The sequence below is a fragment of the Phyllobates terribilis genome, unplaced genomic scaffold (genome assembly GCF_046119375.1).
Source record: "Phyllobates terribilis strain yellow unplaced genomic scaffold, ASM4611937v1 Scaffold_3__8_contigs__length_932513732, whole genome shotgun sequence".
In the NCBI taxonomy this organism is placed as follows: Eukaryota; Metazoa; Chordata; class Amphibia; order Anura; family Dendrobatidae; genus Phyllobates; species Phyllobates terribilis.
Genome location: NW_027362763.1, coordinates 359,203,725 through 359,226,349, shown reverse-complemented (window position 1 = coordinate 359,226,349; position 22,625 = coordinate 359,203,725). Strand labels below are relative to the sequence as shown.

Below are 22,625 nucleotides of genomic sequence, written 5' to 3'. Positions count from 1 at the left end.
CTATGCCAGATTCTAACACGTGGAATATTACATATAAATATACACATACAGTGGGTACGGAAAGTATTCAGACCCCTTTAAATTTTTCACTCTTTGTTTCATTTCAGCCATTTGGCAGATTCTAAAAAGTTCATTTTTTTTCTCATTAACGTACACTCTGCACCCCATCTTGACTGAAAAAAAAGCAGAAATGTAGAAATTTTTGCAAATGTATTAAAAAAGAAAAACTGAAATATCACATGGTCATAAGTATTCAGACCCTTTGCTCAGAAACTCATATTTAAGTCACATGCTGTCCATTTCCTTGTGATCCTCCTTGAGATGGTTCTACTCCTTCATTGGAGTCCAGCTGTGTTTAATTAAACTGATAGGACTTGATTTGGAAAGGCACACATCTGTCTATATAAGACCTCACAGCTCACAGTGCATGTCAGACCAAATGAGAATCATGAGCTCAAAAGGAATTGCCCAAGGAGCTCAGAGGCAGAATTGTGGCAAGGCACAGATCTGACCAAGGTTACAAAAGAATTTCTGCATTACTCAAGGTTCCTAAGAGCACAGTGGTCTCCATAATCCTTAAATGGAAGAAGTTTGGGACCACCAGAAGTTTTCCTAGACCTGGCCGTCCAGCCAAACTGAGCAATCGTGGGATAAGAGCCTTAGTGAGGGAGGTAAAGAAGAACCCTAAGATCACTGTGGCTGAGCTCCAGAGATGCAGTAGGGAGACGGGAGAAAGTTCCACAAAGTCAACTATCACTGCAGCCCTCCACCAGTCGGGCCTTTATGGCAGAGTGACCCGATGGAAGCCTCTCCTCAGTGAAAGACATATGAAAACCTGCATAGAGTTTGCTCAAAAACACATTTAGGGCTCCCAGACTGAGAAATAAGATTCTCTGGTTTAATAAGACGAAGATAGAACTTTTTGGTGATAATTCTAAGCGGTATATGTGGAGAAAACTAGGCACTGCTCATCACCTACCCAATACAATCCCAACAGTGAAACATGGTGGTGGCAGCATCATGCTATGGGGGTGTTTTTCAGCTGCAGGGACAGGGCATCCTTGCATTTGTAACGTATGATCTATCAAAATATATAATACATTAATCCAATTGGTAAATCGCGTAACAAAAAAAAAACAAAAAACGTCAGAATTAAGTTTTTTGGGCCGCCGCAACGTTGCAATGGCGATCAAAACATTGTATCTATCCCAAAATGGTATCAGTGAAAACGTCGTTACGGGTCTCGGAAAATAGCAACACAAGCAAAAAAAAATTTTCATTACAAATTTATGAATTTATTTTCACCACTTACATAAAAATAAACTATACATCTGCATACTCGTACTGAACTGGAGAATCATATTGCCAGGTCAGTTTTATCGTATAGTCAACATGGTAAATACCCAAAAAACAATTGTGAAATTGCACTTTTTTTGCAGTTTCAACGCACTTGGAATTGTTTTCCCCGCTTTCCAGTGCATCCCATGATAAAGTGGATGAGGTCACTCAAAAGTACCATTTGTCCCGCAAAAAACAAGCCTTCATATGGCTGTGTGGACGGAAAAATAAAAAAGTTATGGCTCTAGGAAGAAGGGGAGCAAAAAATGAAAACGAAAAAGCGGAAAATCGCAAGGATATGAAGAGGTTAAAGAATAGCGGTCATCAGGACAAGACCCCGCTGTCTAGTGTCACTTTTTGGATACCTGTATCTAAGCAACAATGTCTAAAAGCCACACTAACTGCCCAGTTACCTTCAGCCTATGTGATTTATTATTTCTCTTTTTTAACAGGTTCTCTTCTTTACTTATATTTGTCAGGTTATCAATTAATCTACTTAGAAAATACTCCGCCATGCATTACCTGTCTTTGTGTAAACTTAGCAGGTCATTATCTTTCCGTCCTAATTCTGTCTGCAGTGTTTCTAGGTCTTTCTGGAGCTTGGCGTGAGAGGACAAGACATTGTCTAAGGTTTCAGACATTCTAGTCCTCTCCTCACACACATCAGACAGTTGCTGCTGAATGACGGCTTTCTATAAGGAAGACATTGAAAGAAATAGAAGAATGTTATAGGAGAGTACTGGAGAGAAATCATTTGCTACATTTACTAATGTAAATTCATTATTGCCACTCACGGTGCGCTCCTCCATCTCCTCGAAAGTGTCAACCTCCTGCCTGAGCCTTTTCTCTTCTTTGATGGCTTCATCCCTGGCCTGAACTGCTAATGCTAGCTCTTCCTCTTTACAAAATAATACATGTTCTGTCTGTTGATATAATATAATACACACACCGTGTCATAGTAAATAATTAGAATAGTAATATATTAACGCCCAAAATCGTAGCTATTGATACCAAGCTCAAATCTCTGGGTGGAATTTCCGGGCACAGCAAAAGATTTTACTTCTCTTATGGGCGAGAAAGCTAAAATTGACATCAGGAAAAAAAAAAGATTCTAGTCTGTTTCTTTGGGGACCTCATGTTATCACCCTCTTACCAATCAGAGAGCATGTATAAACAATGAAAAGTGACGGGGGGCAAGCTGTTGTTTTTATTGGTGTCATATTAGAGTAAATATGACATTTTTATCACAATTTATTCCAATTTTTGAGAGAGACAAAGGGACCAAAAAGCTACAGATTTGGCATTTTTATATACAACATTCACCGTGTTGGAGAAATAATTTTCTATATGAGAATATAGAACTTTTACAGACAAAGTGATACCAAATAAGCTTACTTTTAACCTCTTTTTTACATATTTTTAAGCCCCTGGGGAAGGTGAACAATCTTCTATGATCTAAAGTATATTGTAAATCTCCTATGAGGCTCGATTACTGCAGTTTCACCTCTTAGTTGCTCCTGCCGACTGAAGAAGGGACCCACCTACTGCATCTAATCACTTGCTTCCAATGAAAAAGGAAATGATTACAATTTCCCAATCTGCAATCCTCACTGACCTTCTGTAATTTTGCTTCCAATCTCTGCAGCTGGATTTTGCTTGAGTCAAATTCTGAATTCACCTAGATTAACAAAAGGAAAAACTGTTAGCAACCTAAAGCTGGGCATATACACGATATCGCGGCCAGCCGACCGCAATCTCTCCCGTCTCCACCATACATCGGAAAGCTCACCTTGGCAGAGTGGAAATATTTGTACAATGGACAGAGGGGAGAAATCCATTGACAGAGGAGTCTGCCCCCCCCCCCCAAAACAAATGGATCCGCTTTAAATTTGAACTACCCGATCTTTATCTACCCCTCATCATCTACAGGGGGGAGACTTGGGAGGCCCCCCCAAATACATCAGACCTTTGGCAGGTCCTACAGAAGTAATTGGGTTCGGCCAACTTTCATCTAATGTGTAAGAGGGTCTTAAAAGGTTTGAAGCTGGCCAAACTCACTGGAGCACGTTGTTATCTTGTAAGCCCGGCCAGCTTCATCACAGTACATACAAGCTAGACAGCAGCGGTGGTCGGTCTCCTCAGAGTGGCTGTAAACATGCCTTAAAATGGCTGGAAATGTAAGCTCAGCCAGTCACTGGCCACAGTTGTGATCAGTCCTCCTACACACGGCTCTGGCATGTGCATAAGGCCTCAGTATAAATCTGTCACAGTGTGCATGTTTACCTGTGTGTACCTGGCCTGGAGGGCGGCATTCAGTTTACGGAGTTTGGAATTCTCAGAATGAGCTTCCCCAAAAGACTGCAAATCAGACTGCAACTGCTGTACAGTGCTCTACAATGAGAAAAAAGAAATCAGCAAGAATCCAAATAAGACAAGGATCATCTGAATACTACCCAAACAATGGAGGATAAAGGACCCAATTCATTACAATTTTTAGACCTTCATTAGTTGTAACATTTTTGAGCCACTTGGAAATAGATCAAACATTTTGTGACATTTGGCGTTTTCACGCCAGTCCCAGCCAACAGCACCAAAATAAGTGAAGCAGGAGCAGAACAAGGTGTGGCCAAGCCCGCCCATCTAATTCATTAACATTTACACCATTTTAGTGACATAAATTTTTCCAGTAATGTACCCCAGTGGAGAACATTGGGAGTGTAGAAAGAATCCAACTCCACATCGACGCCTTATGCCATTCAGCATCTTGGCTTCACTATCTGTATGTCTGATGAATGGCGGTAAGAACGAAACATCACGCTTGTGCACTGTGTTTCAGATGACACAAACAATTTCTTAAGCACCTTAATAAAGTGTCAAATTCTTTCTGCACTTGAATCTTATAGGGTAGGACCCTATATCCCAGGTGTGCCATATTGCCTTACAAATTTTGGAGAACCTTGGAGGAGCAGCACACCAGTTAAGAGAGGCTCCTAATTCATTAACATTAAATGCTGTGCGCCTCTAAATGAATTAGGCACATCGTACTCCAGAAGACCTGTGATCTGAGACTGCTATTCACAACATCAGTCTTATTGAATCCGGTCCTTCGAGTTCTATATGACCTCTACGAACAGGCAGATGACCATGGTGGACCTGAAGTAAAACTAGATTTATGTCCTGTAACTACAAGTGTCCAGTAAACGTGATGGTTACCATTGACTTCTTTCTCACAACAGCTCTGATGGATCTCACCTGCAGCTTTCCTTTCTCATATGCCAGCTTGTTCTTACTATCGGTCAGTTCATTCAACAATAACTCCACCTGTCTCTTGTTGTGCTAAAATAAAAAGAATGGATATAATGTTAGCAAAGAACGCAGTTCTGATGGTCGCGATACAAATGAAGCCGTCTCACATAACAAGTGAAGAAAGTATGTGACGGGCAGCCCCGAGTGCTCAGGAACAGTCGTGCACAACAGTGATTAATTAGAAGAACATTAGAGCCAAGGATCGACTAAACAATGTTCAGAAAGCAATTACACAGTGCCATAATGTGGACCTGGTATAAGGACCATCAGACATGGAGGATAATGAACACTGTCTTACATAGTAGCGATTTATCAGCTTTTTCAGCCTCCTTTTTTTAAACATGATATTTTTCTAGTCAGTAAAATATGTTTTTAACTTAAAAGGAACCTGTCACCAGGTTTGACCGATATGAGATACAGCCAACACCTTTCAGCCCTCATATACAGCATTATATAAAGCTGTATAAGCCCCAGATCCGACCTGCAAGACAAGAAAAAGAGCTTTTATTATACTCACCTAGAGGGTGGTCCGGTCTGAGGGGCGCCGCTGGTCTTGGTCTAACGCCTCCCTTCTTATGATGCAGTCCTCCTTCTTGCTTCGTTTAGATGACGCCTCCCTACGTCATCCATGCAGTCTCCATGGCATGGCGCTCCTGTGCAGACGTACGCCTCTGCCCTGACGAGGGCAGAGCAAAGTACTGCAGTGGGCAGGGAAAGGTGAAAGAGCCCCGGCACATGGTCACTACAGTACTTTACTCTGCCCTAGTGAAGGCAGAGAAGGACGTCTGCACAGGAGTACGATGCTGGGGAGACTGTCGATGACGGTGGGACAAGGCATCGCAAGAAGGGAGGCGCCGGGCCAGGGCCAGCAACACCTCTCGGACCGGACCGCTCCCCAGGTTAGTATAATAAAAGCCCTTTTATATTATTTTATTTTTTAGAGACGCTTTGCCAACTGAGAGACTGACCAATATATAAAACAATTCATGTTTATTTAAAATACATATGATCAGTAATTGCAGGAATTAAAAGGGGTTGTCCACCTTACTAGCAAGTGATAGCGTGTTATGATGTGTCACAGTACTATACCCATTTCTTACCCCAGAACTGGAAGGCCCATTGCTGCCTGTGGATGGGATATGTAAGCATTAAACAGCAGCTGTTCCAGAGTCTATAGGAATAAATGGGCACTAGTGATGTAATTTACCAGTGTGACCACTCCTTTCCTTTGTCCCATTCTATGTCGACATTGTACCTGATCAATCTCATGCATCTGCACATGCGGTGGACCCAGTCATCCCACATACAGATTGAGGCAAGACCAGCGAAATCTGGGAAAGTAGTGATGTGGGTAAATCAGTGACCACCATCACCATTCTACTTCCCATGGATACTCTGTCCATTGCTAAAATGTAACATCCATGAGTGACAGGGGCCCTCCAATGAAGCACTCGAGTAATGAACTGGCACTGTAATACTTACTGTGACCCATCTAAGAAATGATGACATGTTAGAAAATACTGCAATAAAGTGGACAACCTCTTTTAAGGCCCAACCGCCGATCAGCTGTGTACAGAACCGGAACCGCACAGCTTCATACACTGTGTAGTGGCCATTTTCGTCGGGTACTACAGTTCAGTGCCCATTCACATGAATGGGCGCTGCAAACAGCTGAAAGGTGGGGGTGTCCGGTGTCGGATGCCATTGATCGGATATTGGTGACTTATTCATTGGATGGGTCATAAATATCTACATACTGGACATCCCCTTTAAAATCATTTTTTAAATAAAAGTGTACCTGTTCTTGCTCTAGCAATGCCATGCGTTCTGCAAGACGTTTGTTCTCCTGCTCTTGTACCCACAGAGAGCTCTGGAGCAACTCTTGTTCTAACTGCAAGATAATGTCTGTCATTAGGAAAATAATGCAAGAGACAGACAGGAAAAGAAAATATGCTAACTCTTCAAAAGTAGCCATTTTTATTGAAACTTACCAAGAAAATAATTACAAAACAAAGCAGAGGAGAAATAACTGCTGTTAAAGTGACGGTACAGGAACCTGGAGAATCGCCCGCAGGAGTGGTCCATGACTGCTTGGAGCTGTCCCAGATAACCCCTTTAATTAGTTATAATAATCTAAAAGGGGTTAAAAGGGCCAACCGCTCATGTTCTGTCCTCAGCATGCCTTAACCCCATCACTACATCCGCCGTACATGTACGGTGCATGTCGGAAGCAGGTGTATGGAGCGGGCTCCCACAGTGTGCCCGCTCCATACCCGGCAGATGATGGCTGTGTATCGGGTCACCGATGGGTTGTCATGACAGCCGAGGGTCAGCTGATGACCCCCATGCCTGTCATTACGGAGCTCCTTTGTGGCCATACCTCAAAGGAGACTGTGATTCCTGCTATATGCTGCAATGCTGTGGCATCGCTGTATATAGCACAAGAGATAGGACGATTGCATCTTCAAGTCCCCTAAGGGGCTAACAAAAACAGTAAAAAGTAAAAAAAAAGTTTTGAAAAAAAAAAAAGCCTAAAAGTTCAAAGATGTTAATTTTTCTTTATTTTTTTTTTAAATACACATATGTGGTATCGCCACATTCAGAAAAGTCCATTCTATCAAAATATAAAAACAATTAACCCGATCGTTAAACACTGTGCACGGAAAAAATTCAAAAACGCCAAAATTAGGTTTTCTTGTTTGCTGCAATTTCACAAAAAAAACTGTAACAAGCGATCAAAAAGTCATATCTATCCCAAAATGGTATCAATAAAAACGTTGTCTCAACCCACAAAAAATAAGCCATCACACAGCTCCATCGGCAGAAAAATAAAAATGTTATGGGTCTCGGAAAATGGTGACAACTCAAAACATTTTCTTTTTGCAAACTTCTGATTTTTTTATTCACTACTAAAATAATAAAAAAAAGACGGATTTTGGTAAGAACTTACCTGTAAAATCCTTTTCAGCGAAGGAAGGAAGGGAGACACAGACATTACTAGTGGGTAGGCGGAGCCCACACAGGATAGTTCACCTCAGATTACAAAAAAGTGTTGACCGGCCCCTCCAGCTTGGGCTCCTCCTACTCCAGCTCTCCAGTCCGTACACAAGCTAAGGAAGAGCAATTAACACCAGCGGAGCAACATAACCCCTTCTGAAAAACTCAGAAAAAAGCAAGAAGACAGGTTATGCATATAACAGAAAAAAAACACACAGTCCCAGGTACTACTCACTGGACCTGACCACTGCGATGAGCTGGCAATGCTGGAACAGAGCCTTAGCGCGCCGACCCCAGCCCAGATGACCGCCATCAGAGAAGGGTCACGCCGCATCTGAAAACACAACACACTTCTGCCATGGGAGGGAGCTGTGTCTCCCTTCCTTCGCTGAAAAGGATTTTACAGGTAAGTTCTTACCAAAATCCGTCTTTCAGCAGCAGAATGGAAGGAAGGGAGACACAGACATTACTAGTGGGACGTCCCAAAGCAGTCCAGAAATTAAGGGTGGGAAAAAAACAACAGAGGCAGATTCCCAACAACTTAGATAAATGCGCAACCAGCGCTAAACACAAGTTAAAGAGATAACCTAAACTACAGCCGCCTGCAGGACCCTACGTCCTAAGGCCGCATCAGCGGAAGCACTGACGTCCACCTTATAAAACTTTGTAAAAGTGTGGACGGAGCGCCAGGTAGCCGCCCAGCAGAGTTGAGCTGCCGAGGCCCCTTGATGAAAAGCCCATGATGAACCCACAGCTCTCTTAATTGGGCAAGGCTCGCCCTTAAGTCGGTAAGCCTTTAAAATGGCCGACCGAATCCATCGAGCTATAGTGTCCTTGGAAGCTCGTTGACCACGACGACGACCTGCTGGAATCACAAAAAGTGAGTCCGACTTCCGAAAACCTTGAGTAATAGACAAATAGAACTTTAACGCCCGCACTAAATCCAATGTGTGCAAGGCCCGTTCCTTCGCATTCCTCGGTTCTGGACAGAGCGAGGGCAACACAATATCCTGGTTAACATGAAATTGTGACACCACCTTAGGTAGAAAGTCGCCCCGTGTGCGAAGCACTACGCGATCCAGGTGAAACTCCAGAAAAGGAGCCGAGCAAGAAAGAGCCGCCAACTCAGAAACCCTTCTCAAAGAGGTGACCGCCACCAGGAAGGCAACCTTCCAGGAAAGCAATGAAAGGCTAACAGAGTCCATAGGCTCAAAAGGCCCATGTTGAAGAGCCTCCAAGACAAGATTGAGCCTCCAAGGAGTCACAAGTGCCTTCCGCGGCGGAAACTGACGGGTTACCCCGCGAAAAAAGGAACGTACGTCCCTACGCGAGGCGATAGCCTTCCGAAACAGCAAGGATAGAGCGGAAACCTGACCCTTCAGGGTGCTAACTGCCAAACCCTTGTCCAGCCCATACTGCAAAAAGGCCAACAAATTGGGAATGGAAAAAATCCTGGGGTTCCTTGAAGAACTCGAACACCACGAGAAGAAGGCTTCCCAAGTCTTGTGATAAATCCTAGTGGTAGCAGGACCTCTGGCCGCTCGCAGAGTGGCAATGACTTCGGCTGAAAATCCTTGACGGGTCAAGATTTCGGTCTCAAGAGCCATGCCGTCAAACGCAGAGACTTCAGGTCCGGATGACGAATGGGCCCTTGGGTTAACAGGTCCGGGCGAAGTGGAAGTGGAAGCGGAGGCGCTGCCAGAAGCGACACCAGCGTTGAGAACCACGTACTCCTTGGCCAATCTGGGGCCACCAACATAGCCGAGACTCTCTCCAGTTTGATCCGACGTAACGCCAGAGGAAGTAAGGATATCGGCGGAAACACATAGATCAGCTCGAATTGGTCCCACGGAGCCACTAGAGCATCCACCGCCACAGCCTCCGGGTCCTTGTACCTGGACATGAACGTCGGTAACCTGGCGTTGAACCTGGATGCCATCAAATCCACTTGGGGAGTTCCCCAACGGGAGCACAGCAATGCAAAAACTTCCGGATGAAGACTCCATTCTCCGGGATCCACCTTCTCGCGACTGAGGAAGTCCGCCGTGATATTCTGAACTCCTGGGATGTGAATCGCGGAGATGGCTGGAACCCTGGCCTCGGCCCATACCATGATCCGAGAGACCTCCATCATGAGCCTGGAGCTCCTCGTCCCACCTTGATGGTTGATATACGCGGCCGCCGTCGCGTTGTCGGTCTGCACTCGGACTGGCAGACCGCTTAAAGGGACCATCCAGTGTTGGAGGCAAAGGAAAATCGCCCTCAACTCCAGGATGTTGATCGGCAGGACAGACTCTTCTGACGACCATACTCCCTGAACCCAGAGATCGTTCCAGACCCCCCCCCCCAGCCCGTCAGACTGGCATCGGTGGTTATGACCGACCACCGCGTAAGGAGGAAGGACTTCCCCTGGGATAACGCTTCTGGATGTAACCACCATCCTAGAGACTCTCGCACCCTGTGTGAGATGATGACACTGCGATCCAGCGAAGCCTGCGATCGATCCCAACGGGTCAGAATGAGCATTTGGAGACCCCTGGAATGAAATTGAGCAAACGGGACCGCCTCCATTGACGCCACCATCAAACCCAGAAGGCGCATACACCTTCGAAGGGACATTGCTGTCGAAGACTTCATAACCCGTACATGTTGACGAAGACTTGCTTGCTTGTCCGGAGGCAAGGACACCACTGCCCGTACCGTGTTGAAGTGCATCCCCAAAAACAGGATAGACTGCGATGGTTCCAGAGATGACTTCTTCCAATTGACTAGCCATCCGAAGTCCTCCAGGAGCTGAAGGGATAGGTTGCGAGCCCTCACCGCCTCCTCCTCTGTGGACGCCACAATCAAAAGGTCGTCCAGGTAGGGAAGAATTGTAACCCCCTGCCTTCGAAGAATCGCCATGAGAGGTGCCAGAATTTTTGTAAAAACTCTGGGCGCTGAGGCCAACCCGAATGGCAGGGCCACAAACTGGTAATGGTCCTGACCTATGGCAAAACGTAGGAAGCGCTGGTGGGCCCTTCCGATGGGAATATGCAAATAAGCGTCGCGAATGTCGATTGACACTAAAAAAATTGTTCTGCGACAGAGCCGCCACAACCGAGCGAAGCGACTCCATGCGGAATTTCCGGGTCCGGACATGCAGATTCAATTTTTTGAGATCCAGAATGGGGCGAAATTTGTCCTCCTTTTTGGGGACCACAAAGAGGTTGGAGTAAAACCCCCTTCCCCAGTCCTCCGGCGGAACCGGCACCACCACACCATTCAGAGAAGGGAATCGACCTCCCGCCGTAGAGCGTCAGCTAGCTCGGGCTCTGACGGAATGCGAGATTGTCAAAATCTGTCCGGGGGTCGAGAAAGAAACTCTATGAAATAGCCTGCCGACACAACAAGCGTCACCCAGGCGTCTGAAACGTGGGACGCCCAAGTCGACTCGAATTGGAGCAGGCGACCCCCCACTCGAGGACCCTCGAGTGAGACCCTGGCGTCAGTTCGCCTTAGCGGGCTTTTTGTCAGCTTCCCGTTTGTCTTGACGGAAGTTCTGTTTCCAGGGAGTGCGGGATTTCTGAGAGGTCTTTTTTCCTGAAAACGAGGGACGACCCGATCCCCAAGAGGGCTGACCGAACCGTCCCAGGGGCCGAAACGGCCGCCGACTACTACCGGCACTAGACTTGCCAGACGCAGAAGCCACAGCTCTTCGCTGCGGTAAGGCCGTTTCTTTTGCCTTGGCCTTAGCAATCAGTTCCGTGAGGTCAGACCCAAACAGCTGACCACCCTTGTAAGCTAAACACAGCAAACCTTGCTTGGAAACCGCGTCTCCGGTCCACTGCTTAAGCCACAGTGCTCTTCTGACTGTGGCAGCCGAGGATTGTGCCCTGGACAGCAGTGACGTAGTATCCAGAACTGCATCTCTGCCATATCGCGCTGCCTCTTCCAACAACCTGAAAAGCCCTTCTACCTCGGATAGCGGGGATCCATCTTGCCACGCCGTCCGTAGGCGGTCCAACCACCTCAGGGAAGCTTCACCAGCACACATGGCTCCTAACGCCGCTCTGAATCCATGACCTGCGGCCTCGTAGATGGATTTAGCCGCCAACTCCGTTTTTCTATCTAGCGGATCCAGCAGGCTCGCCTTCCCTTTAACAGGAAGCAATGAAGATTTGCTAAGCTGGGATAAAGGGACATCCACTTCAGGAGAAGGAATCCAATTAGCAATCGACTCCGTAGAACACGGATACAGTGCCTCAAAAAACCGTGTCCCCTGAAAACGTTTATCCGGACACAAGCGTTCCTTCTCCACCGCCCCATCAAGTTCATCCAGAGATGATAACGTTGACCGCGACCTATGCGACTCCTGAAACAGCCGGGCCGACTTACCAGGGCGTCTAGTTACCTCCTCCGGTAACTGTAACGCCTCCCTCATAGCTCCAATAAAAGCATCCACACGGCCCAAAAGAGAGGCAGAGCGCCCCTGCCGACCCTCTTTATCCGAATCAGACATCTCCCCAGCAGAGCTTGAAGGGGAACCCTCCATATCAGAGATCTCCGAGTCGCTGCGCGGGGAGGACAGTACCGGCCTGTGGCGCTTCCTGCCATGAGAAGACAGTTGGGATCTAGCTGACACCCAATGACCTAGAAGGTCAGACAGGCTATCAATAGAACGAGTGAGAGCCTCCATTTTAACATCACTGAGCCCCCCGACCTGCGCTACACTTGACGCCGTCGAGGACTCCTGCGAGTCAGATACGTGAGACTGATCCTGTAGCGGACCTGGGAGACGGTCCGCGCCTCCTGGACCCTGATCTGACATGCCCTCACACAGTATATAGCAGGCTTAAACCTGTCAGTAACTAGGACCGTGTGGCTTCTAAAAGGAAAGAAACGAACGCTGAAGGGTTAAAGCTCTTAAAGAGAGAGCTAACCCAGCTGTCCCCCAATTAAGGGTTAACCGCCTACCAGGGGGTTAATGCAGCAGACTCCCCACAACCTCTGCTAAATGAAAGAGGTGTGCGAGTCCCAGACAAAAAAACCTCTATATGAGGTAGTAGCTGCAGGGCAGCACAGTCTGCCACCTAATTGTGCCGCAGAAAGGTGCCCTGTGCTGTGGGGGTGAGGAGGTTAAGCTTCTGCCCTGACAGGCAGAAGCGACTCACCCAGCTGGCCGCTGTGCAGTGTTCCTTCGGTTCTGACGGGAGGAGAGGAGAGTGAGGAGCCGGAGGAGGCCGTCAGCAATGGCTGCCGCGCAGTGAAGAGAGAAGCCGGAAGGGGAGGGACAGGAGAAAGCGCGCGCTCAGAGCGCTACCTGCCCGCGAAAAGACCGGGAAGGCGCGAAGCCACGCCCCCCACCGCCGGCATTCAAAAAAGCGCGCGACTCCTCCGCTCTCCGCTCCTGCCCCGCTTCACATGTCCTGCAGGGATCCACCTGCGGACAAAAAAACACACAGTCACCAACAGTACACATGTAACAGCGGCCGTCGCAGAAGCACTCAAACACATTTACCAATGCTGAGTACTCACCCAGCTGAGCGCCACAGGGACCCCTAGGGATTTGTGGCGCTGTGGCCCTTAGCTTCCCCCCAGGGCGGAGCGCGCAGGGACCCCAATGGCGCGGTTTGCGTCTCCACCGGGAAGCGTCCCTCATCCCCCGGGGCCGGCAGAGTTCTGCAGGGACCACCATAAAGGGTATGCAGATCTGCCAGGGGAGGGGTGGGGGTCCAGCAGCGCTGAGACCCCTGAGACGTCTAGACCACGGGGGGTCCAAGTCTCCGTCCGATAAAAATAAAAAATTTTCTGAGGAGCTGCTCCCGCAGCGACTATCCTCTGCGACCTCAAATTTTAGACTGGGGAGCTGGAGTAGGAGGAGCCCAAGCTGGAGGGGCCGGTCAACACTTTTTTGTAATCTGAGGTGTTCTATCCTGTGGGGCTCCGCCTACCCACTAGTAATGTCTGTGTCTCCCTTCCTTCCATTCTGCTGCTGAAATGGACATGTTGGGTATCACTGTAATTATATTGATGAGGAGAATCATATTGCAAGGTCATTTTTACCACAAAATGTACACTGTAAAAACAATTCCCAAAAAACAATGCAAGAAATGCGTTTGTTTTACACAATTTCACCGCATTTGGAATTTTTTTTCCCATTTTCCAGTGCACTATGCGGTAAAATGAATGGTGTCATTCAAAAGTACAACTCGTCCTGCAAAAAAACAAACCCTCATATGTCTATGTGGTCAGAAAAATAAGGGGAGGAAAAAACGGAAACACAAAATGGAAATCGGCCGTGGCGTGAAGGGGTTAAAATGGGAGAAAATGCCGGCTCAGAGAGTCACTGGCCACAGCTGTGACCAGTCTCATCCAGCAAGGAGGCATTTCTGGCCATTTCCATCGAGTCAATGATGAGACCAGGAAGAAAAGACCCAAAACGTATTACAAAAAGAAGAAGTAGGAGATTGGTAGAAGAGTATACCACTTTATTTTTTTTAATTTTTTTAAAAACAAAAATGTGGTGGACAACCCAATTAAAGTGTAGTCATACTTTTTTTTGTTAACAAGTCATAGGCGTAGGATTAAGTGACTAGAATTACCTTGCTTTCAGTCAAGTGAACTTCCAGGTTTTGTTTTCTCTCCATAAAATCATTAAGAGTCTTATAAAACTGCATAACACACAAAATATTATTTCCAACAGCTGTGTACAGAGCATTGCAAATGTGAACAGACTGACACAGTTACATTACTTCTATAGGGTATAAAATAATAATACACTGCTCCACTAAAATTAAGGAAACACTTAAGGGGGTAGGCCACTTCATCAATATTACAATAAATGTGTTGGCCACTTACTAATAGATAAGTATTATAGGTTCTCCTTCTGCACTGTTTGTACAGCCTTACTCACAAATGGCAGCTGATGGAGGAGCCTGTGACCAATCCAGTCATTCAGCTTTCTCCAAATGAAAAGCAGCTTTCCATCTGAAGTGTTTTTCAATTGGAGGATGAGGATCACATGCTCCTCCATGAACTGTCATGTTGTGGATCGGAGAGCCATGCAGTCTGTGAGTCAGGCAAAATTTACAAGTGCAAGTAGAGAACCTGTGATACTCATACATTAGTAAGCGCCATAAAATCATGGCCCAATGCACTTCCTAAAATAAAGAAAAGTGGCCAACCCCTTTAAGAATCACAATATAATTCCAAGTTGAAGGGGTATTCCCAGCTCCAAGATCCTATCCTATATCAACTACTGATATAGTGACTATTAGTTATCTAGTTGCTAGTGGTTGTAACCATGGATAGGCCAGACCGTGCAATGCCTGCACATGAGGAAAGAGACAGAGTATCAGAAAAACTGTACTACATTTGCTATTATTATTATTATTATTATTATACCTACTACTTATTGGGATAGGATTTTGGAGATGGGAAGCACTCAAAGTTTGTTTGTTTTCTTTCTACTAAATATGTGTATGTAGAGTGTGTATGTGTGTGAAGAGACTCACCTACCGCCACCTTCTCCAGTATCCAGCACTGTTCTGCTCCTCTTCTCAGTGATGTCACCCCTCTGCAAACTCTCCAGCATGACCCAGAAGATGCTTTTACAATGCAAGACTATGGAGCGCCAGAACGAGGCACTTTAGACGTATATTGTAAAAGAGGCTTCCGGCTCACGTATAGAATATGGAGTGACCCGGAGAGTCTGAAGAGCAGTGACGTCACTGAGAAGAGGAGCAGAACACTGTTGGAAACTGGAGAAGGTGGCGGATAGCGACTATCTTAAACCACACACACCCTACATACACATATACATAAATTCAAGTATTTGAATGGACCAGTCAAAGTCCAGACCTAAATCCCAAATCTTCTAAATGTCAGTGGTAAGACTTTAGCAAAGAAAAATGGTCAAAAACATCAGACTCTGGATGTGCCAAGCTGGTAGAGACATACCCCAAAAGCCTTGCAGCAGTAATTGCAGCGCAAAGTAGTCCTACAAAGTATTGATGGGGGAGGTCTGAATACAAATGCGGGTCACAATTTTCAGAATTTTCTTTTTAAAATCTTTAGAAAATCATTTAACATTTCCTTTACACTTAAATACTTGCTACTTTGCGTTGGTATATCACATAAAATCCAAGCAAAATACATTTAAGTTTGTGGTTGTAATGTGAAACAAGGTATGAATACTTTTTCATGGCACTGTAGTAATGCAAGATGTCTGGCAAGCGCTTTTTCCCCTCTTTCCCATTAAAATGCACCTGTCAAGAGGATTGAGCTCAGTAAACTACATACACTGTCAGGAGGGTGCCATTACACTGATTAAAATGATACCTTGGTGGATGAAATCCGTCCTGTGGTTCTTGTGTAATCTTTACTTTCAGTTTGGAGATAATGATATGCTCGTGCTCCGGGACGGCGCTCTATCTGGTGCTCTACTTACTTATTCAGCTATATGCTCTTATGACAGGTCACTGATCGCTCACTGACCTGCCTCCTATTTTACATAATGCATCTAGTAGTGTGGGGTTAGGTAAAAAAAATCTAAATCAAGTAAAGTGGTGCCTGTGCTTGCGCAGGACCAGCTATCGCTTGCTACTGCGCACGCGCCGTGGCCATTTTTTGATGGATTTTTTTTTTTTCTACCTAACTCAACACTACTAGATGCATTATGTAAAACAGGACATAATGTGACAAAAAACAATGTGATTAATATAAGTGAGACAGATTGTCAGTGTGATACCTCCTCCTGTAGCATCATCTTTTCATTTTCTAGAACCGTCTTATTCTGAAGGGCAGAGTCCAGATCAGCTCTCAGACTAGCAATGGTGTTTTCTTGCAATTCCATTTGGACCACATTGTTCTGCTCTGTATCTATCGCATTTTCTTTACATTTGCTGTAATCAGTACGGAGTGTTTCTCTGAAAATTAGACAGTAGAGTTAGTTGTTGAAAATCTAATTGCACAAACCCGGTCCATGGGCCACGTCAGTAATTTGTGGCCTGCTGGGAAGGAGTCATGAGAACTGCCTCTTACTTGATGCCATCCATGACTAATCATAAGAAAAGTCGCAGCTGCCATCAGGTAAGAAGCGGTTCTCACGGCTCCCGTCCAGTGGACTGGCCACACACTATTGTGGCTGACGGACGAGGTCGTGCGAATTGATTCGCACCAACTTTATTACTATAATTTATTTTTAGAGCACCATTGATTCTATGGTGCTGTACATGAGAAGGGGTTACATACACAATACACATATAAAACACAGGGAATAAACTAACATTGACAGACTGGTACAGAAAGGAAATGGCCCAGGTCTTGTGGGCTTACAGTCTCCAGGATAATGGGGAAGGAGACAGTAGGTTTGGGGGTTGCAGCAGCTTTGGTGGTGGTGAGGTGGCAGTGGGGTCATTGCAGGCTGTAGCTTTCTTGAAGAGATGAGTCTTCAAGTTCAGTCTGAAGGTTCAGAGTGTGGCGGATAATCGTATATTTTGCGGCACAGAATTCCAGAGAACGGGGGATAACCCAGAGAAGTCTTGTAGACGATTGGGTGAGGAACATATCAGTGTGAAGGAGAGAAGGAGGTCTTGGAAGGAAAGGAGGTTGAGTGTTGGAAGATATCAGGAGATTAGTTTGGAGATATATGGAGGAGACAGACAATGGATAACTTTCTAGGTCAGTGTTAGCAATGTGAACTGGTTATGTTCGGAAATTGGGAGCCAGTGAAGGGATTTGCAGAGGGGAGAAGCAGAGGAGTAGGGAGGTGGATTCATCGGGCAGCAGAGTTAAGGACGAACTGGAGAGGTGTGAGAGTGTTAGCAGGGAGGCCACACAGGAGGAAGCTGCAGTAGTTGAGGTGGGAAATGATGAGGGCATGCACTAGCATTTTAGTAGATTTAGGGTTGTGGAAAGAACGGATTCTAAAAATAAGCTGCACAAGGTGGCAAGAGCTTGGATGTGCGGTTTATAAGACAAGGCAGAGTCGAGGGTTACTCTGAGGCAGCGGACTTCCGGTACTGAGGAGAGCGTGGTTTCAATAATTGTGATAGATAGATCAGGTGGGGGTTAGGTGAGATAGAGGAAAAATTATTAGTTCATTTTTGTCCACATTTAGCTTTAGGAAGCGAGAGGAGAAGGAGGATCTGGCTGAGAGACACTCTGGGATTCTGGACCGCAGAGAGGTGACATCTGGGCCAGAGAGGAAGATCTGTTTGTCATCAGTGTATAGGAGGGACTTTATGAGTTGTCCCAGGCCAGACAGCAATGGTTCATAACTAGTATTTTGCAATATAACTGACAAGAAATGTTGCAGCAAAGACTGAAAACCCCTTTTTTTACTTTTAAAACCAATGAAATCAGACAGGTTATAAAAGTAATGTTGGTGTCGGTCTGATGTCTACTATACTTTCTGTAGAGCTGTGTGGGGGTACCAGAAACACCCCCATATTCATCTCAATAGAGACGGCTAGTGTCACCGTAAATTTTACCCTCACTGTTTATAAAGTGATGATCATATCCCAGGAATATGTCAATAATTTTTAAGATGAAAATACCCTTTTAATCCATTAACGCTTACTGTTACGTCATACGCAGGCTTCCTGACTTTACATCTTTGCCAGCAGATAATGGCTGGGTCGGGAAGAGGTTAGCCCTGTATCGCCATTTCAGAATCCCAATAAGCTCCAATAGTGCAGTTACACATAGCAAAAAAAATAAAAAATAAAATAATACTGAAATGTAACTTTTTGCAAATTAAATTTAAAGTGGTTCTCCTGCTATACTTTCGTTTACATTATAAAGGTAAGAGATGCTAAACTCACTCGATCTACAGGTGGCTGCCAGGACATGACTCCTATTATAATGATAGGACAGGTGAATGATACCTGCCGGCCGTATATATATTCTGGCAAGCACTTGTAGAAGCCAATTCATGAGCACCACTGAAGTCATGCAGAGGTGAGTGGCGCAATAAATCTTACTGGTTGCTATAGGCAAAACCAAAATCACTTCTCAGCATTAATTTGACTTCTCAATCTCGGTGTTAATAATATAGAGGCGAGTAGCTTACAGTTCTCTCTCCAGCTGACTTCGCTCACTAAGTATTTTCTGCACTTCCCCACTCAGGCTTGTCTGGACAACGCTCAGCAAGGTTTCCTGTTCCTGCAGTTTTTTGGCCATAGTGTCTTGTGCTACCTGGTAGTCAGATTAAAAATAGCAATAAAAAAAAAAATCTATATATAGGTAAAAGAAACTGAATTGAGCTTTAAAGAGTCAAGAATCCAGTATTTGGGTACCTTGAGTTCCAGCTGGTGTTGGCTCATGAGTTGTAGGTTTTGGTTGGTTACTTTTTGCACAGTCGCTGTGAGTTCAGAGGACTGATTCTCCAACTCCTGATTTAGACACTGCAGAATACAGCAGAATACAGAATAACTGCATATCTGTGTGAGATAGCTCTGTCAGATATTAAAGGGCACCTGTCACCAGGTTTTTCCCATATAAAGTACTGCCAGCACCTGTACACCCTTACATACCGCATTATAGAATGTTGTATATAAGTCCCCACTTCACTGTGCAGAACACAAAAAAGACCTTTTATTATACTTGCCTACGCCACGGTCCAGTCTGATGGGCGTAGTTGGTCTTGATTCGGTGCCTCCTCTCTCCTTGCGATGCTGACCCCCTTCTTCCTTCATGTGGATGACGCATCCTGCATCATCCACAGTGTGTCATCGGGCTGCTGCTCAGGGGTACTTCTCTGTGCCTTGCAGAGGGCAGAGCAAAGTACTGTAAAGCTCATGCGTGGGGAAAGGCCAAATAGCACCGACACATCTGCACTGCAATACTTTGCTCTGCACTTGGCAGGGCAGAGAGAAATACAACTGAGCAAGAGCATGATGGGGGACATTGAGTGGACGACGCAGGACGCATCATCCACATGAAGCAAGATGGGGAGCGGCGATCATAAGAAGAGAGGAGGTGACGGTCATATTAGACATACTGTATGATCTGCCAGCATCATGTTATAGAGACGGAGGAGCTGCACACAGATTTGTGGGAGAAGGTTCTGCGCAACCTGCATGTTATCCATATAAATTCCTGTTCTTTCTCTGGTTAGGAGATATTATACTGTGTGAGATCACATTGACAACTATATATTATTCCGGGGCTAACAAACAAGCTTACATAAAAAAAAACTAAAATTTAACCTTTAATAAATCTCAAAATCAGGGTCTATATACCAACACTTATAGTGCTGGACACACATGAAAATATAGAAAAAATGCTAAAGTGCAGTACTGCAAAAACTGTATGCTAATAAATCATAAAAGGTTACCAGTGGGTATTATTGCACATTTAGTCACTCGGGCCACACCACAAAAAAAGATATAATATATACTACACGGATATGGTGACAGCCGTATACCCCTATAAATTGGGCTCAAATATATTAATGCTTCACTTTAGCAACAATAACAGGATAAAGCATAGATGCTACCAGAGTGTGAAAACTACTTGTACAGGAGTGTATATATAGTTAATATCATGTATACCCAAAATGGGGTTAAATAGTCAAAGGACCTAAACCAAATTGTGCCAAACACAACAAAATACACTGTTATAGAATCAACTAATACTCGGGGCCATATTATAATAATAATCTTTATTTCTCTATCGCTTCATTGGGGGACACAGGACCATGGGTGTATGCTGCTGTCGCTAGGAGGTTGACACTAGGCAAAAAAGAAAAATAGCTCCTCCTCCACAGTATGCACCCGCCTACAGGCACCATGCTCACCAGCTAGTGGCTAAAGCAGTAGGAGAAGCATAAAAAAAAACAACAATGCAATGCCCAACGGGACACAACAGAACTGAATGAGATGCCCAATAGGGCCAACTGGACATATGCCCAAAATCAGGGAGGGTTCTGTGTCCCCCAATGAAGGCTCCAAGAAAGATTTTACGGTGAGTACCAAAAATCCCTCTTTCTCTATCGCTTCATTGGGGGACACAGGACCATGGGACGTCCCAAAGCAGTCCCTTGGGTGGGAGAACACTAGATAGTCACAGACTAGGTCAGACTGCGGCGACCGCCGCCTGCAGGACCTTCCGTCCAAGACTGGCATCAGCCGAAGAATAAGTGTGGACCTTGTAGAACCTTGAAAAGGTGTGGAGTGAAGACCAAGTTGCGGCCTTACAGATTTGAGAGGCCGAAGCCTGATGGTGGACCGCCCAAGAAGCCCCCACCGCCCTGGTGGAGTGAGCCCTTACTCCCGGAGGGTGAGGCTTGTCCGAGATGCGATATGCTTCCAGAATGGTCGAACGTATCCAACGGGCGATGGTTGACTTGGAAGCAGGAAGACCCTTGCGATGCCCTTCAGGGATGACAAAGAGGGCATCCGAATGCCGAAGGGAGGCCGTTCTAGAAAAGTACACACGTAGAGCTCTGACCAGGTCTAGCTTGTGCAGGGACTTCTCCAGTGGATGCACTGGAGCTGGGCAAAAGGAAGGCAAAACAATGTCGTCATTAATGTGAAAAGAGGAGACCACTTTCGGCAAAAAGGAGGGCACTGGCCTGAGCACTACCTTGGCCTGATGGAAGACCAGAAAAAGCGACCAACAGGAGAGGGCTGCGAGCTCTGCAACCCTCCTAATTGAGGTAACCGCTACCTGAAAAGCCACCTTCCAGGAGAGAAGAGAGGCTGAGATGTCCTGAATGGGTTCAAAAGGGGGCTGTTGTAGAACGCTTAGGACCATATTAAGGTCCCATGGGTCCACTGGAGGGCGATAAGGAGGCGCCAAGTGGGCCACCCCTTGTAGAAACGTCTTGACCTGAGGACGGCCAGCCAAGCTGCGTTGGAAAAGAATGGACAAGGCCGAAACTTGGCCCTTGAGAGTGCTAAGAGAGTCCCGCCTCCATGCCAGACTGAAGAAAAGCCAAAATGACCAGTAAGGAAAAAGACATGGGAGCCAGCTGATTCTGTTCGCAGTGATGAAAAAAGGCTCTCCAGATTCTGTGGTATATGTGTGAGGTAGCGGGTTTTCTGGCGTTAATTAGGGTCTGAATGACGTTGTCAGTAAAACCTGCCTTCTTCAACACAGCGGCCTCAACGGCCATACCGTTAAATTCAGAGAACGAGAACTCTGATGAAGAAAAGGCCCTTGAGAGAGAAGATCCGGCCAGTCTGGCAGTCTCCAGGGGGAGTCGACGAGCAGGTTTACTAGATCTGCGTACCAGACGCGTCTGGGCCAATCCGGGGCTACTAGGATGACCGGTACTCCCTCTGTCTTGATCTTTTTGATGACTCGAGGGATCAAAGGTAGAGGGGGAAAGAGGTAGGGCAGCTGGAACTGTGACCATGATATGACTAGAGTGTCCTGAGCGATCGCTAGCGGATCGCGGGACCAAGCTACAAAGGATGGGACCTTGTGGTTTAACCGAGACGCCATGAGATCGACGTCCGGCGTGCCCCACCGTAAGCAGATTTGGTGAAACACTTCGGGATGGAGAGACCATTCTTCTGAGGCAAGGCCCTGCCCAATTGTCGACCCCTGGGATGTGAACTGCTGAGATTGCTGGAACTGTCTTCTCGGCCCAAACTAACACCCTTGCCACCTCTCTTAAGGCGGGCTTGCTGCGTGTTCCTCCTTGATGGTTTATGTATGCCACGGCCGTGGCATTTTCCGATTGTACACGGACTGGGAACCCTGCTAGGATCTCCTGCCAGTGACGCAACGCCAGGTAAATTGCCCTTATCTCCAAAATGTTGATCGGTAGGGAAACTTCGTGGGCACTCCACCGGCCCTGCACCGTGTGGTGGAGGAAGACTGCCCCCCAACCGATAAGACTGACATCGGTGGTGACCACCTGCCAGCGCAGCGGTAGGAAAGACCTCCCGGGTCTGATGGAAGAAGGGCGGGACCACCAGGTTAGAGACCCTCTCACTTGACGAGGTAACCTGATGCGTCGATCTAGAGATGACGGGTTCTTGTCCCAA

General features: G+C 46.2%; 1 protein-coding gene across 3 annotated transcripts in view; it reads right to left on the bottom strand.

Moving 5' to 3' along the window:
* Window positions 1-22,625, bottom strand: part of CCDC150 (coiled-coil domain containing 150) — a 93,290-nt gene that overhangs the window by 31,995 nt on the left and 38,670 nt on the right. For 2 of the 3 annotated variants that reach the window (XM_073675321.1, XM_073675323.1), the window contains exons 10-19: window positions 18,924-19,031; window positions 18,698-18,822; window positions 16,373-16,550; window positions 14,226-14,294; window positions 6,443-6,535; window positions 4,591-4,674; window positions 3,622-3,729; window positions 2,954-3,016; window positions 2,133-2,261; window positions 1,861-2,030 (exon numbers count right to left, since the gene is read on the bottom strand). In XM_073675321.1, the coding sequence (XP_073531422.1) occupies window positions 1,861-2,030; window positions 2,133-2,261; window positions 2,954-3,016; window positions 3,622-3,729; window positions 4,591-4,674; window positions 6,443-6,535; window positions 14,226-14,294; window positions 16,373-16,550; window positions 18,698-18,822; window positions 18,924-19,031 (1,127 nt within the window). The remainder of the gene's footprint in view (window positions 1-1,860; window positions 2,031-2,132; window positions 2,262-2,953; window positions 3,017-3,621; window positions 3,730-4,590; window positions 4,675-6,442; window positions 6,536-14,225; window positions 14,295-16,372; window positions 16,551-18,697; window positions 18,823-18,923; window positions 19,032-22,625) is intronic. The other variant, XM_073675322.1, reaches the window with a different exon arrangement.